Here is a 13,974-nt window from a genome sequence, read left to right as displayed (position 1 = left end):
CGCTAAAAGTTCCGCGCGCGCGAGCGCTACGGATATTCTCAACGAGAGATACGGAGGATGAACAATTTTACCATCGCAAGCGGAACAAACCTTAATGGACCGGCCGCTTCATAAATTAGGAATTTTTATGCCGCCCTCGCGCCAACCGATGAAGAAACACATTCCTGAACGCAGAACGGTCACAATTGCGAGCACACGAATGCAAATCATCGACTGCACTTCAACTGCACTTCAACGAAATGCAGTTTCCAGCTCCGTTTCTCAGCGCGGTTTTCTCGCGTCCGGATCAAAGTGTCACTGTTCGATCCACCGCAATTTCGCAATCAACAGATGTATCTCACAGATATTCACACAAATTACGTCAGTCGGCGTATTTTCGCGAAAATGCGAAATAGCACACAAGAAATATACTCCGTTGAAACTCGATGCTTGTGTCCCGAGACGGAGAACTATTAATTCGAAAACGACGCGTGTGGCGATCGTATGCGCGAAACGAGATGCGTTTCAGAAAGAAAAAAAAACAACTCCCGATGCAGAAATTTGCACCGAGTTCAGTTGGCGAGAAACCAATGCGAGAACAAAGCGGACTGTAACCGCGTATCACGAGCACTGCTCTCTCTCTCCTTGCAGAGTTCTTCGGTCTCTTTCCACCGCGCGAAACACTGACAGACAGTGTCGACAAACTGATAAGACCGCTCAAGTCTCAAGGAATTTAAAGTGAGCCGCGTGGGTATTGCGAATAGGTTTCTAGTTCCCGATTCAGTCCGCAATGATTTTATATAGCGATCGCGCGCGCGAATACATTTTCCCGAGCGTCTTATCTCGTCCGAACTGTGTACCTACCGACTGTAAAATTTGACGGGTGCCGCGAGAAACGTAAAAATAAACGATTCTGTGATGTAACTGTGTGTAAGCCTCGAATAATAGGCGCACACATTGCGCAAAAGTTTTTTTTTTTTTTTTTTTTTAATACTTAAATCCCGCGTTTCTTCTTTCTCTCCGTGTTTTATTTCTCAGACAAATTTTTTTCCGAGCGAGCTGATGTCGAAACGTGAAATCAGATGTAAATAAATAATCGGTAAACAACTTTCAGATATATAAAACTGTTGATAAGCGACACATATCTCAAGTACATATACAACACGACGAGATCTATAATCTGTGTGTGTAAGTCGATTAAAATATAGAACGCGCGCTCTGATGATCACGATAAGACTAATTAATATCGCGCGTTGCAATGGGGGATAGAAAATATCGGCAATGCGCAATTTCGTGAGGCCAATCTCTGCGATGAACAAATAAGAACTAAACCCGAGAATGAGAGTATCTAGATTTATTATTTATTTACTCGTTTATTGAACCGCTTATCGTCGTGTCTCGAGATCTCTGATGTTGTCACTCGTTTGTATTACTGACACGATTGAGTTCTTCTAAAATACACATTTTCTTTTTTTTTTTTTTTTTTTTTTATCAGACCAGATAAAAAGAAGTATAACAACGCGCACAAATAAAATCACACGTCGCACCAAATGTGTAAAATATTTAAACCCGTTCGGTTGTGTTTGTCATTCGGAAGTGACGCGCATTTGCAAACGTGATACATTTTCAAACTGCGACTCGTCGTCACCGTCGTCGGAAGAGCAAATGCGAGATAACTCGTTCAGAAAGTCAAAGAACAAATTGTTTGAAAAAAAAAAAAAAAGAAAAAAAAACAAGTGAACGATCGACTGAAAACCGAGTCCGTTCGTTATAAATACTTCCGCGCGAAAACAACTGTGTTCGTTTAAGTTTCTCAACTCGTTTAAATTAAATTTAGGCCCCCGACAACTGGCGCGCGTTGCATAACCCGAGCGGTCGCTCATGACAATCTACACAGACATTCGAAAAAGAAGACGGGCCGAGATGTGAAACTTCTTTCGGGAAATTCCGTCGCTGTGCGAAGAACGACAAGAGCGCGGAAGACACTCGAACAATTGAGATTGTTAAAAAAAAAACAAGCAACAAATGCGCGAAAGCGAATTATTAGATTAGATCTCTGGATTCTCTCTTCCCTCCTTTCGCGTCGCAAAGTTCACTTTCACGTGATATAAAACCGTTTATCTCTCTCTCGTATATAAGTTTTAAAATTTAATAGTTTAAATGTCTCACACACACGCACACGCGCGCACACGGATGTGTGTAATTTTCTTGAGGAAAAATCTACTCTACTAAGATATAAGTGCGATATAAACTTTTTCAATTTCCTAAAATCCACTCAACGGGGGACACAAACGGGTGCACGAAAGAACACACCGCGCACATCTTGTCGCGCCGCCGTGCCGCGCGTTTTGTGTGCGATATAACGACAATCATATACTCGACATTGTCCTCCACTTTAGCATCATGTGGTTTAATAATGCCACGTTCAATATGTTAATGTCATATGTGGTTAAGGCTAAAGCGCGGTACACAAATAGGATGTGTAATATAGGTTTCGCTTTAGCAACGTGTAACATATCAATTGCGCGTGTCCTGCGCGCTACAGGCGCGGTTATTTTTCGCACATGAATTATCATCGATATCAACGGCAGTTCCCTCGCGCGTATCAACATTTCGATCAATGTTATGTTCTCCACATAATTTATTTTTATTGTTGTTTATTGTCGTTTATCTCTATTTTTGTCAATATTTGTCCTTTAATTTCTACATGTACTCCTAGTGACCTTTGTTTTTCTTTTATTTTTTTTTTTGTAATTTGTTTGTTGACACGTATTTGTTTGTTGTTGTATTTTGAATTGTGTGTGTGTTTGCTTGAGAGAACTTGCGCGTTACAAATAAAGCATTCGATCGACGTCGATGGAAACCTATCTTACAAACAGAAGCAAAATCATTTTCAGTAACAAATTTTTTGTACACGCGAGTGCAGAATATATATTTATCGAATAAATCTCACCGTAAGAGGTTCTCTGAAATTAAATAACTGAAATGTATATGTGTGTGTGTGTGGAATATCTTTTGCGAGACTCCGAGCTTTGCTCGGTAATTATGCAACTACGCGCGCAGCGTTTAACAAACGGACACATTCGAAGTCGTCGCGACGACGTTTACGCGGGAAGGGGGCCTCATTTTGTAGCGAATAAAGAGAGCCGCCCCCGCGCGCGCGCTTTACTCCGCACGGAATCCTCCGTGCGTTTCTCTAGGCGTGACTTCGACGAACTTGCGCCATCGTTTCGAATGGGCAAAGTTGGATAGGATGATTATCGTAGAAAAATAAAAAAAAAAAAAAAAAGAAGAGAAGAAGATAGAAGCGATGGAAGAGCGCGAAAAGGAGGGCGGAAAAAAAAAACGAAACGATCGGTGTACGACGATAGCGGCGCATTCGTGCGGAAACGATGAAACCCCGGACTCGAGGGGGGAGGAAAGAGAGAGAGAGGGTGGTACACGCTCGCGTGTGCAGTCAGCGACACACGTGCATCGACGCACAAACCCTTTTCCCTTCAACGACGCATGCGAGACCCACCCTTTATGTTTCCTCATCCTTCACGCCCGGGCTTTCGTCGTTGTGTACGAATCCGCGCGGTAATTGATTCATGATGGAACCGCGAATTCAAACACGGACGAGCTGCATTTTGATATGACCCGTCGGTACCAGGGACGCGCGGCGACGCGCGGACGCTGCGGAGCGTCTCCCCCATTATGCCGGTGACGTTGCAGCTAGATGCATCGAGAAGCGCGACGATAATGCGGAACGAGTGCGTAATGATCGGCTGTTTCAATAGCGGTATCAACACGGCCGATTTTCCTATTCCAATAGAGCCTGAGAAAAGCGCGCGGTGGTGCGAGACTGCTCTGCTTCAACAGCGCGCTACACAATTGTGTGACACAATGTGATGCAGGTACTACCGATATCGGCAAAATCTCGCGGCAAAGCAGTCAGCGGATATTCGCGTGAAAAAAAAAAATAATAACGTCAGACGTTTTTTATTTCATTTTCGGACAAAAATATTGTAAGAATTTTCGCAACAATAATATTTTTCACGATTTATCGCAATTAAACGACGCGAATTAAATTTGAAAAAAAAAAACCCGGTTGACGTTAGTTAGTTGCACGCGACGAACGAATAATCGAAAAAATCGAGTTGCACGATGATTTTTTTTTCTCCCCTTTCCCCGAGCGAAAACGAAAGGAAGTATATTTCGTGAAATTCGCGCGCTTGTTAGCACCGCGTGCGGCGGTGCTGATCGCAGTTGGTGGTGATTCGGCAGTGAAAACTGACCTACTCACGTCAGACCAATCCGACCATAAGGCAGAGAGATACGGACGGTTATCGCAGTTTATGTTTCGCCGGCACATCGACCATCCCCTTTACACGCGTATCTCCGCGGTAATTGGTACACAACGGGAAAGTGATTTCAGATACAGGTCATTTACATTCGGGTTAACTCTCGCCCTCGTATCTATTGTACGCTCCGCCACTGTTTCTCACTGTATTTATTCTTAGAAACGAAGATAAAGTTTCTCTCTCTCTCTCTCTCTCGCGACTATCGTCTTTATATGCAACGTAAATTTTTATTGATTCATAAAGTCGATTCGTTCGCGATCAGTTGGTTGTCAATAAAGAAACATTGTCTCGTCAGAGAGAGGGAAGTAAGTAAAGCGACATCTCTGTCGCGCGAACACATGCAAGTACGTAAAATATCTTCTCGTGTAACGTTTTTAATATATTCAAAAAACACGAAAGTGAAAATCACCGAGTGAAACATGTGTCAAAACACGACCAAAGACGCTCGTGCGCACTCTCTTTGAATCGGAAATACAATAGAGAGAAAGAGAGAGAGAGAGAGAGAGAGAGAGAGAGAGAGAAAAGAGCATCTTTTGGTGTCCGATTCTCTTTCCGCTCGGCAAAGAGTCGCCCGAGCGTTCCGTATTTTTGTCGTCGACGATGCGGCGCGCAAAAAAATCCGCTCGCAAGTCATTTAATAGCGCTCCTGGGCGAATGCGTTCGGCCGCGTCTTCCGATAGTATACCGTTACACGAGATTACGGGTTTTCTTTCAGTAGAAAAGGACGACCGTCCCCCCCTTCTCCTCGTCATTGTGCTCGGACGAACGAAAACGCGAAATCGCGACGTTACAAAGCGCGTTTCACGTTCCCTGCGGGACGTCGGGTAAAGGGTTGCCGACAAAGTCGGCGGGGCGATCCGAGCGCGGGCGGCGTAGTCGGGGTTGGAACTTAAAAAAAAAAAAAAAGAAAGAAAAAAAAAAGAAAAGCCGATCATTATCCACTCGTTCTGCATTGGTCGCGCTTCCTGATGCATCTCGTTTGCAATGCGCCCGTTGCCATAATAGAGATCCCGGCAGTGAGAGCGCTGGACATTGGAAGCGCGCGGGGCGGCATATTAAAACCTCCCGCGCGCGTGTGTGTGTGTGTGTGTGTCGGTTTGTATTCGTGTGGCCCCATCGTATATCAATTATTACGTAGATTTGTACACAAAGGGGACGGGCGATATCCGGACGAAATACGAACCATCGCATCGCGGCGACACTCGCGTTTCCTTTGTCTTCCACCGACACGCGTACGTCAGATCGTTATTTTCATATTATTATTTTCGCGTTTTCGTCGCACACACAATTTTCTCTCGTCCTCGAAAATTTGAAATATTGTGTAAATTAATACGCAAAGTAAAAATTACGTAATTGTTACGTACCACGAGCGACGCGTATATATCGAGAAATGTTTAAAAGGGAGAAATTAATTAACGAAGAGATTTTTTCTCTTTTTTTGCGAATCGCATACTCTTTTGTTACAAGCGTAAGATAAAATCGATACTTTCCAAGACATGCGAGACGTGCGAGAGCCGCTCGCGGGGCGGATCGCTCCCCGATTTGGCCATTTAGCGTCGATGCCGTAACATCACAGCGGCCATAACAGTTCGTAACCTGTCGCAATGAAGATTCACCACAACGGGCAGATACATCAGTTATTGACGTCACGATCGTCGTCGGACACGGTGCACGAGTTTGCGTGGACGGGTGTCTGTTTAACGCTAATCGCGGCGAAGAGACGAGCGCAGAACCATTATCGTGTTATAACGAGTCGCCGTACAAACTGCCGGTGCATCAGAATCACGGGATGATAATTTAATGTAACGACGACGAGAGTTAGTGCGCCGATCGCAAATGAGCCGGTCGTGTTAAGCGCGCACACGGGAACAGCTAGAGGGCACATTTGACACGGCTCCGTCATGGATCGGCGAGTCATCGCCGATGCCTGACAGCATAATCCCGCAATTTCATTGCTATTATGTTTTTAACGCGTCGCATTAGATGCAATATTTCAAATAGGTCGACACCATTTCGATAACATTATACGCGCAACACAAACTTGTCGACGGTGGCACAATGCGTTATGCGCGATATCGAACAAGTGCATTAAATTGCGCCATTTGCGCCGCAACTCATAAACATTTTGTTTATTTATTATGGTCGCTTGTTTGCGTAACGAGTTTTGTTCTGCGCGCCGAGACGTGCGCGCGCGAACATTTATATTTATATATTGTACATAAGCCTCGACTACCAACGTGTGCGATGAAAGAATTGTCACATTTAATGTGTGTGACGCATTCAAAATCATTCGGAGTTCGGGAAAAGACGATAGATTCGAATGGCTGATCGAATCGGACAGCCGCTCCGTTGCAACGACAACGCGTTGTCGCGATGAAGATTCACAAGGCACTGACCGACCCGATTCGCCGCTAAAATTCGGTCACTCGAGAGCGTTGGGTGGGCGTTACGCTATTCCGCGATTATTATCGCCAACGACGACGAGGGAGAGGAGCCATTGTCGCGACATAACGAGTCGAAGTACAAACCGGCGGCGCATCACAATCGTCGGCGAATTGATAATCTAAATGTAACGACGCGTTGGTGCGCCGAACACAAATGAACGAGACCCGGGCGTTCTCCGTGTTAACGCGGCCGCGAGAACAGCCGCGGGGCATATTTGACACGGGACAGTCACGGATCGGCAAATCATCGAATCATCGGCGGTGCGCGACAACGTAACAAGTCAACAGCCGGGCCGTTATGTATATTGACGGTATACTTGCCGCCGCGGTTGCGGCGTCGATGCCTGTTTCTATTGACAAATACCCGTCGCGGGGGCGATGATGCATTGCCGTACACGCGCCGCCGGAACGACATGGAATGCGTATTATCGCGACAAAATGAACCCGGGCCGTAGGAATCCGGACGATCCGCATCGGCGACGTCAATTTCGCGACGCGCGCGATATATTTTCGCTCTCGACGCATACGCACGCACGCGCGCGCGCGCACACACACACACACACACACACACACACACACACACACACACACACACACATTCTCGCGAGCCCTTTCTCTCTTTTTCTCTCCCTCTAAAAAAAAAAAAAAAAAAAAAAAAAAAAAAAAAAAAAAACCAACCTCAAGCAGTTTGTCGTGAGTAATGAAGACAGCATTTTTGNAAAAAAAAAAAAAAAAAAAAAAAAAAAACTACCTCGGTCAGTTTGTCGTGAGTAATGAAGACAGCATTTTTGTGACCGTAGGTATTGTAACAATTTTGCCCGGCGATTTTTTTCATGAAATTTTCATCAAAAATTCTGACAATGAGTAATATTCGTTGGGACACGGTAGAGGGTGTGCGTGTGTGTTCATCGTTGTGATGAAGTTTCATCGACGTTTTATCTTCAGAACGATTTCTCCTGATGTTTGGTCGAGCAAATGTATTGTATTGCAGTCCGAGAGAGAGAGAGAGAGAGAAAGAGAAAAAGAGAGAGAAAAAAGAGAGACAGAGCTGCACGCTACGATTAAGATCTGCGGAGTGAAAACAGCGCGCGTACCTGTGCCGCGCGCGCCGTTAAAAAGGGAGCAGTAAGGTGTGGTAGGTCGGGAAACAGTAGTCACGACACCGAATGTGTAACGATGGATATCTCATGCTAACATTGTACCTACTAACGGCTGCGGATCTTTCCCTTTCGTTTTTCAGATGGAAATTAAGTCGTAAAATCATCCCCCCCGGGTGATCTCCCTTCTTCCTCTTCTCCTCTATTTCGAGTTTCAAATCTAATCCGGTACACGATGCAACTCCTGTCTGTCATTTCCGTTGACAAACCTCGCGGAGAGCTTTGAGAAGCGATGCGAACAAAATAAATAGATTCGCGTGTGCTCGACGCCCGCGATCGTCTATCGAACCATCTCGTCTATCGAAGCAGCGCGTCGACCGATGTTCGACGAGGGAAATGCGTAGCTGTCAAAAGAGAAATTAAAAGCGTGCGACGCGGTGTATCAACGAGCCGATAGAGTGGCGGCCAAGTGGTCGTCGACTGGCGGAAAGCACGGCGGAGAAGCAGTCGGCGATACAACACAACGTGCGACAATGGAGCCAATATCTGTTTGTCGGAAGGTAACATTCGTAACAGAGTCGAGCGCGCGCGCATACACACACACGCACACACACTCTTTCTCTCTCTTTCCACGCGCGGAAACAAATGTCGTGCCTCTGCGTGACGAACCTTATTGCGGCGCGAGGGGCGCGCGTTTGCGAGCTGCGTGTTTATTGCTCTCGACCTGGTAATAATAACTGGTTATTATTCATTACTTCGCCAGAGTCGAGCGCACGAACGCCGCATTCGAAACGCGTATATCTCGTTGCGATTCGCTTTTTCGCCGCGCGAAAAGGAAGTGACGAGAATCTTTGATGCTCTTTTTCGAAAAGCAGTTCTCACAACGCGAGAACTGTTGCAATTGACGAAGCGGTGGAGAGAACACAGAAAACGTAAAAAACAGTATCAAACGTGTCACACGATAAGCAAATGTTGTGTTACGCCGCGATAGAGAAACATCGGTGCGGTGAATAAAAAAAGGGGACAGAAAATAAAAATATTATTATTATTATTTTTCTTATCGCCACCCGCCATACATAAATCGAACCGCACCTCGTGCGACGCGTCTGAGAAGAAGTTAGCGCGAGCGAGCGCCATGTGAATATCTCCATCAGCCTTGCACCGTCACGTCGTCTAGAGCGCATCTCCTCGTCGTTGTATTTCCGCGAAATGCGGCGGATAGAAGAGAGAAGAAGAGAGACAAAACGCCCGGAGGGGAGAGAGACAGAGAGAGAGAGAGAGCAAGAGAGAAATGTCGAGGCCCGCGTCGCGCGAGCCCGGGACATGAATAAGCCAACGGGCAAAGGTGTGGTTCCCAGGCGTCCGCGGTAGGAAATCGTTCACTGGGGAAGAAAGATGGAGAACAGAAGCCAGGAGCGAACCAAGACGTGATTAATATAAAAGTGGGCGGAGCCTGGTCCGGCCGGAAGTGGCCGAAGAGGGATGCTGTGCCGTGCCAAGCAAGCGCGAAAACGGGGGGGTTATGCCGCCGCAGCTGTGTTGGCTCCCGCTTGCACTCTCTCTCTCTCTCTCTCTCTCTCTCTCTCTCTCTCTCTCTCTTCGTGTGCTCTCGCGTGTACATGCACCCGTAGGTGTGTGTGCATCCGCGTACTCCGCACGTACGTCTGAACCGGCGGCGGCAGAGCGGAGGAGGTGAGAAAATGGGCGAAGCCAAGGTGGCGGGGATGATGCGAAATATATATCACGATTGACGCGCACACCACCCTCTCTGCCTCCGTATCGGCCCCAGTCGACCCAGCGCAAACCCGCGAAGAAGAGGCGTGACAGCCAGGCCGAAGTCGTCAAGTCGTAAAAGAATCACCGCGTCCGAAGATACATGTATAAATCGTGCACAAAACACACTTGTTCCCGGAGAGAAACACAGAACCGATCAGCCGGCTGATCACGACTTCGTTTATACATGTGAGATATATCCTCATGCTTCGTCCGTCGGACACTCGGCCGTACTCTGCCGCGCTCAGTCCGTCTCTCCGCTTCGGCCGGGGCTGATCTTTGAATTTCGAAGAAATCGACGATCACCCCAAGGAGCCAGACAGCCAGATGGCCGTGACGAGGCGACCTCCGTCGGTGGAGGGTACCCCGAAAGAGAACCGGGATGGGTCGGCTGATTGGCGAATATGAGATCGAAGAGATCTGGGGGGGCACACCGAGCTTTCGGAGACGTGGGGTGTAAGGGTTGACGCGCGGGGGTGGCCAACCCCACCCACTTCTTTAACGCCCCCAAGCAGAGTAGGACCGCCTCCGTCTCTGGTGTTCCACCTACTACACCACCCGGGACTTCTACAGTCTCGTAGACGAGCCACCCACGTACACACACACACACACACATACACGCACTGCCGAGACCGAGAACCTTCGACTACCTCTATCGGCTATACACTTCTGAAAAAAATCACCCCTATCTCGAGGTAACATGGAGCGTTGCCCGATTGAAGCGTAACTGCCGTCACCTCCCGTCTCATCCTCTTCGAATGCGCAACAATACCATCCCCGATGTTTCGTTCGAATCAAAGGATTCCAATGTCGAATTTAAAGAGCGCACCGTTACGTTCACTCTACTTCGCAATTATTTCACGTTATTTTACATAATGACATTATTTGTCACAAAATCGCGCGCGTAAATATTGATAAACACATCGATCTTGTAAATTTAGCTTCGCATTTATATTTTCGAGAACACATTTCTAAAACCGAGCTTGCAAAATCATCCGCCAATTTTAGTCACAATTTTGGAGATAAAGACTAAAGAATATATATATATATATACATATATATATATATATTCGTTGATGAGAACGTGTTTCAGCGAGATTTATATTTCACGAGCGTTTTAATTTTCTTCTGTTGTTCAGACAGATGTTCTAAATGTTGTTGCTATAATTTTACACGTCAGCAAATTATCGAATTTCCTATTATCGCGTTCGAAAAACGCATTACGATCCTGCGCGATCGCACAGATCCCATACTTTCGTCAACGTTTCGCAGTAACATAATTCACAAACGTGAATAATGATCACTGATCTCTCCATTTGATCACTTTGTTTGAAGTTGCTCGCGTGGCAGCAAAACGCGCCCCGTCGCGCGAACGTTTCATGCAGGCGTTGCGTGACAGACGATGAAACACGAAATAGGAATTTTTGTCAGGCTGTCAGAAACGTTTCGAAACAAGTCGTTGGACTTCTTCTTCAAGCCGATGGGTACCGATGATTCATACGATATTAGATTACGCGAGACTCCAGACCGGCTTCAAAGACGGGGCGCGTCTCTGCCAAGATTATTTTCGGAAAAATGCGCTTTACCGCAAAAGATTTTCTGTACCGAGGCAGGTTACGTATTTAGTAACGCGCGCGCGCGTAGTTAATCTTGGGCCGTGTAGTGAGATTTATTTGACCAACCATTCTGGTTGTCCGGCGCGCCTATTTGTCTTGTCGCGATCGTTAAAGTGTCATTTCCACGAATATCGCCCCGAACCGGTGAAACGCGCAGGATCAATCAGGAAATTTCAAAGCAAAGACTATTTGTCTGCATTAGCGCGCGAGTACGTCGCGCGCATTTAATTTGTTTAAAGTCAGAACAAGTGTGGCGAAGTTAAATCATCATCATCATCATCTCGTCTTGGCAGCGCTCGGTGGCGAGCGCGATGATAACGCGATAACGCGATTCTATTTCGACGTTCGCAATTTTTTTTCCCTTTTGGCAACACGCGAAACACGCCACTGTGTTAATTATAAAGAAATAAGCAATGAGACGATGGATCTTGCAAAATGCAGGGCAATTAACGTTCTCTTAAAATTTGCATGCGTTGTATAAAAAAAAAAAAAAAAAAAAAAAAAGAGAAGATCGAGTGTTTCGAACAGTCCGATGTTTGCAACCGTCGCGTCGGACGGGATTAAATAAGGGATGAGAAAGGGAAGGAGGGGAGGAATCATCGCCGAGTGTGTGTATTTCTTGCGAGATTGATCGATCAGTACGAAATTTGTAGCGTATCATATATAATCCCCAATTGCGACCCGTCTATTTTTACCACGACCTAAATTCGATTAAAGTAAATCGCTCGAAATCACTCGCCAATCTCCGTCCGTTCGCATTTTTTTTGCATTTCTTGTTCAACACCGATATGTGATACCGCGCAAACAATGATTATATATGCGATTGTTAACAGCGAACGAAATCGTGATGCGATTTCCACGATTTCGCGACAGAGTTTTCCGCGCGAGCTTTGCGAAATACGATGCGCACAATCGCATTATAAATCCTAAAATGTGTACGCGCAAAACGTAAGAAAATGGCTGTCCGTCAAACTTTAATGGGAGCAATTTCGAGCAATTTGAATTTATTTTCATCGCGGAAATAGACCTAAAAATATGCGCACAAGCGAGAAATAGAACGGAGACAAGAGAGACAACTTGTGAGAGATGCACGGGCAATAAATAAATCGCGACAAAGTAAAAAATTTGCGATACACATCGGGACCTCTGTCTCGTCAAGTTGTATACGAAAAACAACACCGCGCGAGGCGTTGAAAGAAGCCACGGTCCAGCAGCGGCAACGTGCGAAGAGGAGCGCCGATGGCACGTGGCTGTCACCAGCCACCGCGGGTGCAATGCAATTCAAAGAGCGGCAACGTACGCGAAGCTGAGTGACAAAAGAATGAGAACTAGCGAAACAGGCAAACAATCCAGCGAAGAGAATGAAAAAGGAAGAAACGAAACGAAAACAGCATTTAGTGAAACAAATAAAGCACGAGCGAGAAAAGAGAAGAGAAAGAGAGAGAGAGAGAGAGAAAAACAGAAAGTGTATGTGTCAAGTGCATGTATGTATGTGTGTGTGTGTGTGTGTGTGTGTGCGTGTGAAGTAAAGCAGAGGATGCATGTGCGACGCAGATGCGTTATATTAACGAGCGTTTGCAGGCACGCGGACAAGACAGTCAAGAGTTCAATCAAGGCATCGGACGACATATAGAGGCAGTGCATTGAAGAGATGTTGCGGGAGAGATGAGTAAGGCTACCTGGACGGGTCTCCAGCGTGGTTCCAGCATGTCCCGCTTCCTCCTCGCCGACTCACTCGTGGCCGTCGGTTCCTCCGTCCTTCTTTACGTGATAAGATTGACAGAAAAAGACCGAAGGAAGACACGAAGCTCCTTTCTGGTTTCCTCTGGTGACTCGCTCGATCCGTCGGGGATGCAACTCCTCGTGTACCGTTTCTTATCCTTCCTACCCTCTCTCCTCCCGCCCGCCCCCTTTCGTTCTCTGTCTCCTGCGCCACCTCTTCCCCTTTTCCGCCTCTGTCCTCCCTCTGTACCGCTCTATCGTTCTCTCTCCCTCTTTCTCTCTTTCTCTCCCTTCGCCCCTTCTCTTAATCCTTTCGTCCTTTTCTCTCGAACTCTCTATAGCACGCGCTTGCTACCTATCCACCTATCTATCTATCTATCTGTCCTTCTCTTAAACCACCGCGTGCCGCGCGCGCCACGTGCACCGTCGTCGCGAAATTGAAGAACGATGCCCGGCTTTCGGTCGGACGCCAGCCGAGTTGACGGATGCCTGGGATGGAAGGAGGCAAACCGATTCCCGAAGATGCCAAGGGCGATGGACGCTCTCTCTTTTTATCCCTCTATCTTTCCTCTCTCTCTCTTTCTCTCTTCCTCTTTCCCTTCCTCTTTCTTTCTCTTTGTCTCTTTCTCTCGCTCCGGGGGTGAATGCCGGAGGGGGGTGGCGGCGGGTGGCCGCGAAGAACGCCCTCTCTCTCGCAACCTGGGACAACGTTTCCCTCGCCGTCGTGGAGACAGGCAAAACGTGCGCCGAACGTAGCGGTGCGGGGTTGCGTGTGCAGGTTTGAAGAAAAGGGGATATAACCGCGCGCCGGTGGCTGCCGTCGCGACTGTGCGACGCTCGGCACCGCTTAGCCGCGAAACCCTCCGGTCGCGGTGAGCACGCGGCTACTGAGTCGGCGCATTGCGAGGACCATCGCGGCGTCTCGCTTCCGTCGACGTCGCGCGGCGTGTCTCCCTCCGCTCGACGGATACCCTCGTCTCCGTCGCTCCGTCGTCGAACG

At 47.2% G+C, this 13,974-nt stretch overlaps 1 protein-coding gene across 8 annotated transcripts in view; it reads right to left on the bottom strand.

The window, feature by feature from the left end:
• LOC109855680 (forkhead box protein P1) overlaps positions 1–13,745 on the bottom strand; it is a 237,348-nt gene extending 223,603 nt beyond the window's left edge. For 2 of the 8 annotated variants that reach the window (XM_020430167.1, XM_020430168.1), the window contains exon 1: positions 12,932–13,742. In XM_020430167.1, the coding sequence (XP_020285756.1) occupies positions 12,932–12,961 (30 nt within the window). In that variant the 5' untranslated portion in view covers positions 12,962–13,742. Of the gene's footprint in view, positions 1–90; positions 644–12,931 lie in introns of those variants that run through there. The other 6 variants (XM_020430166.1, XM_020430169.1, XM_020430175.1 and 3 more) reach the window with 4 other exon arrangements.
• Positions 13,746–13,974: the final 229 nt, after the last annotated feature.

This window comes from Pseudomyrmex gracilis, unplaced genomic scaffold (genome assembly GCF_002006095.1).
Source record: "Pseudomyrmex gracilis isolate BER0280 unplaced genomic scaffold, ASM200609v1 scaffold_95, whole genome shotgun sequence".
Classification (NCBI taxonomy): Eukaryota; Metazoa; Arthropoda; class Insecta; order Hymenoptera; family Formicidae; genus Pseudomyrmex; species Pseudomyrmex gracilis.
The sequence above is the reverse complement of the archived record's forward strand: the minus strand, read 5'-3'. Positions and strand labels throughout refer to the sequence as shown.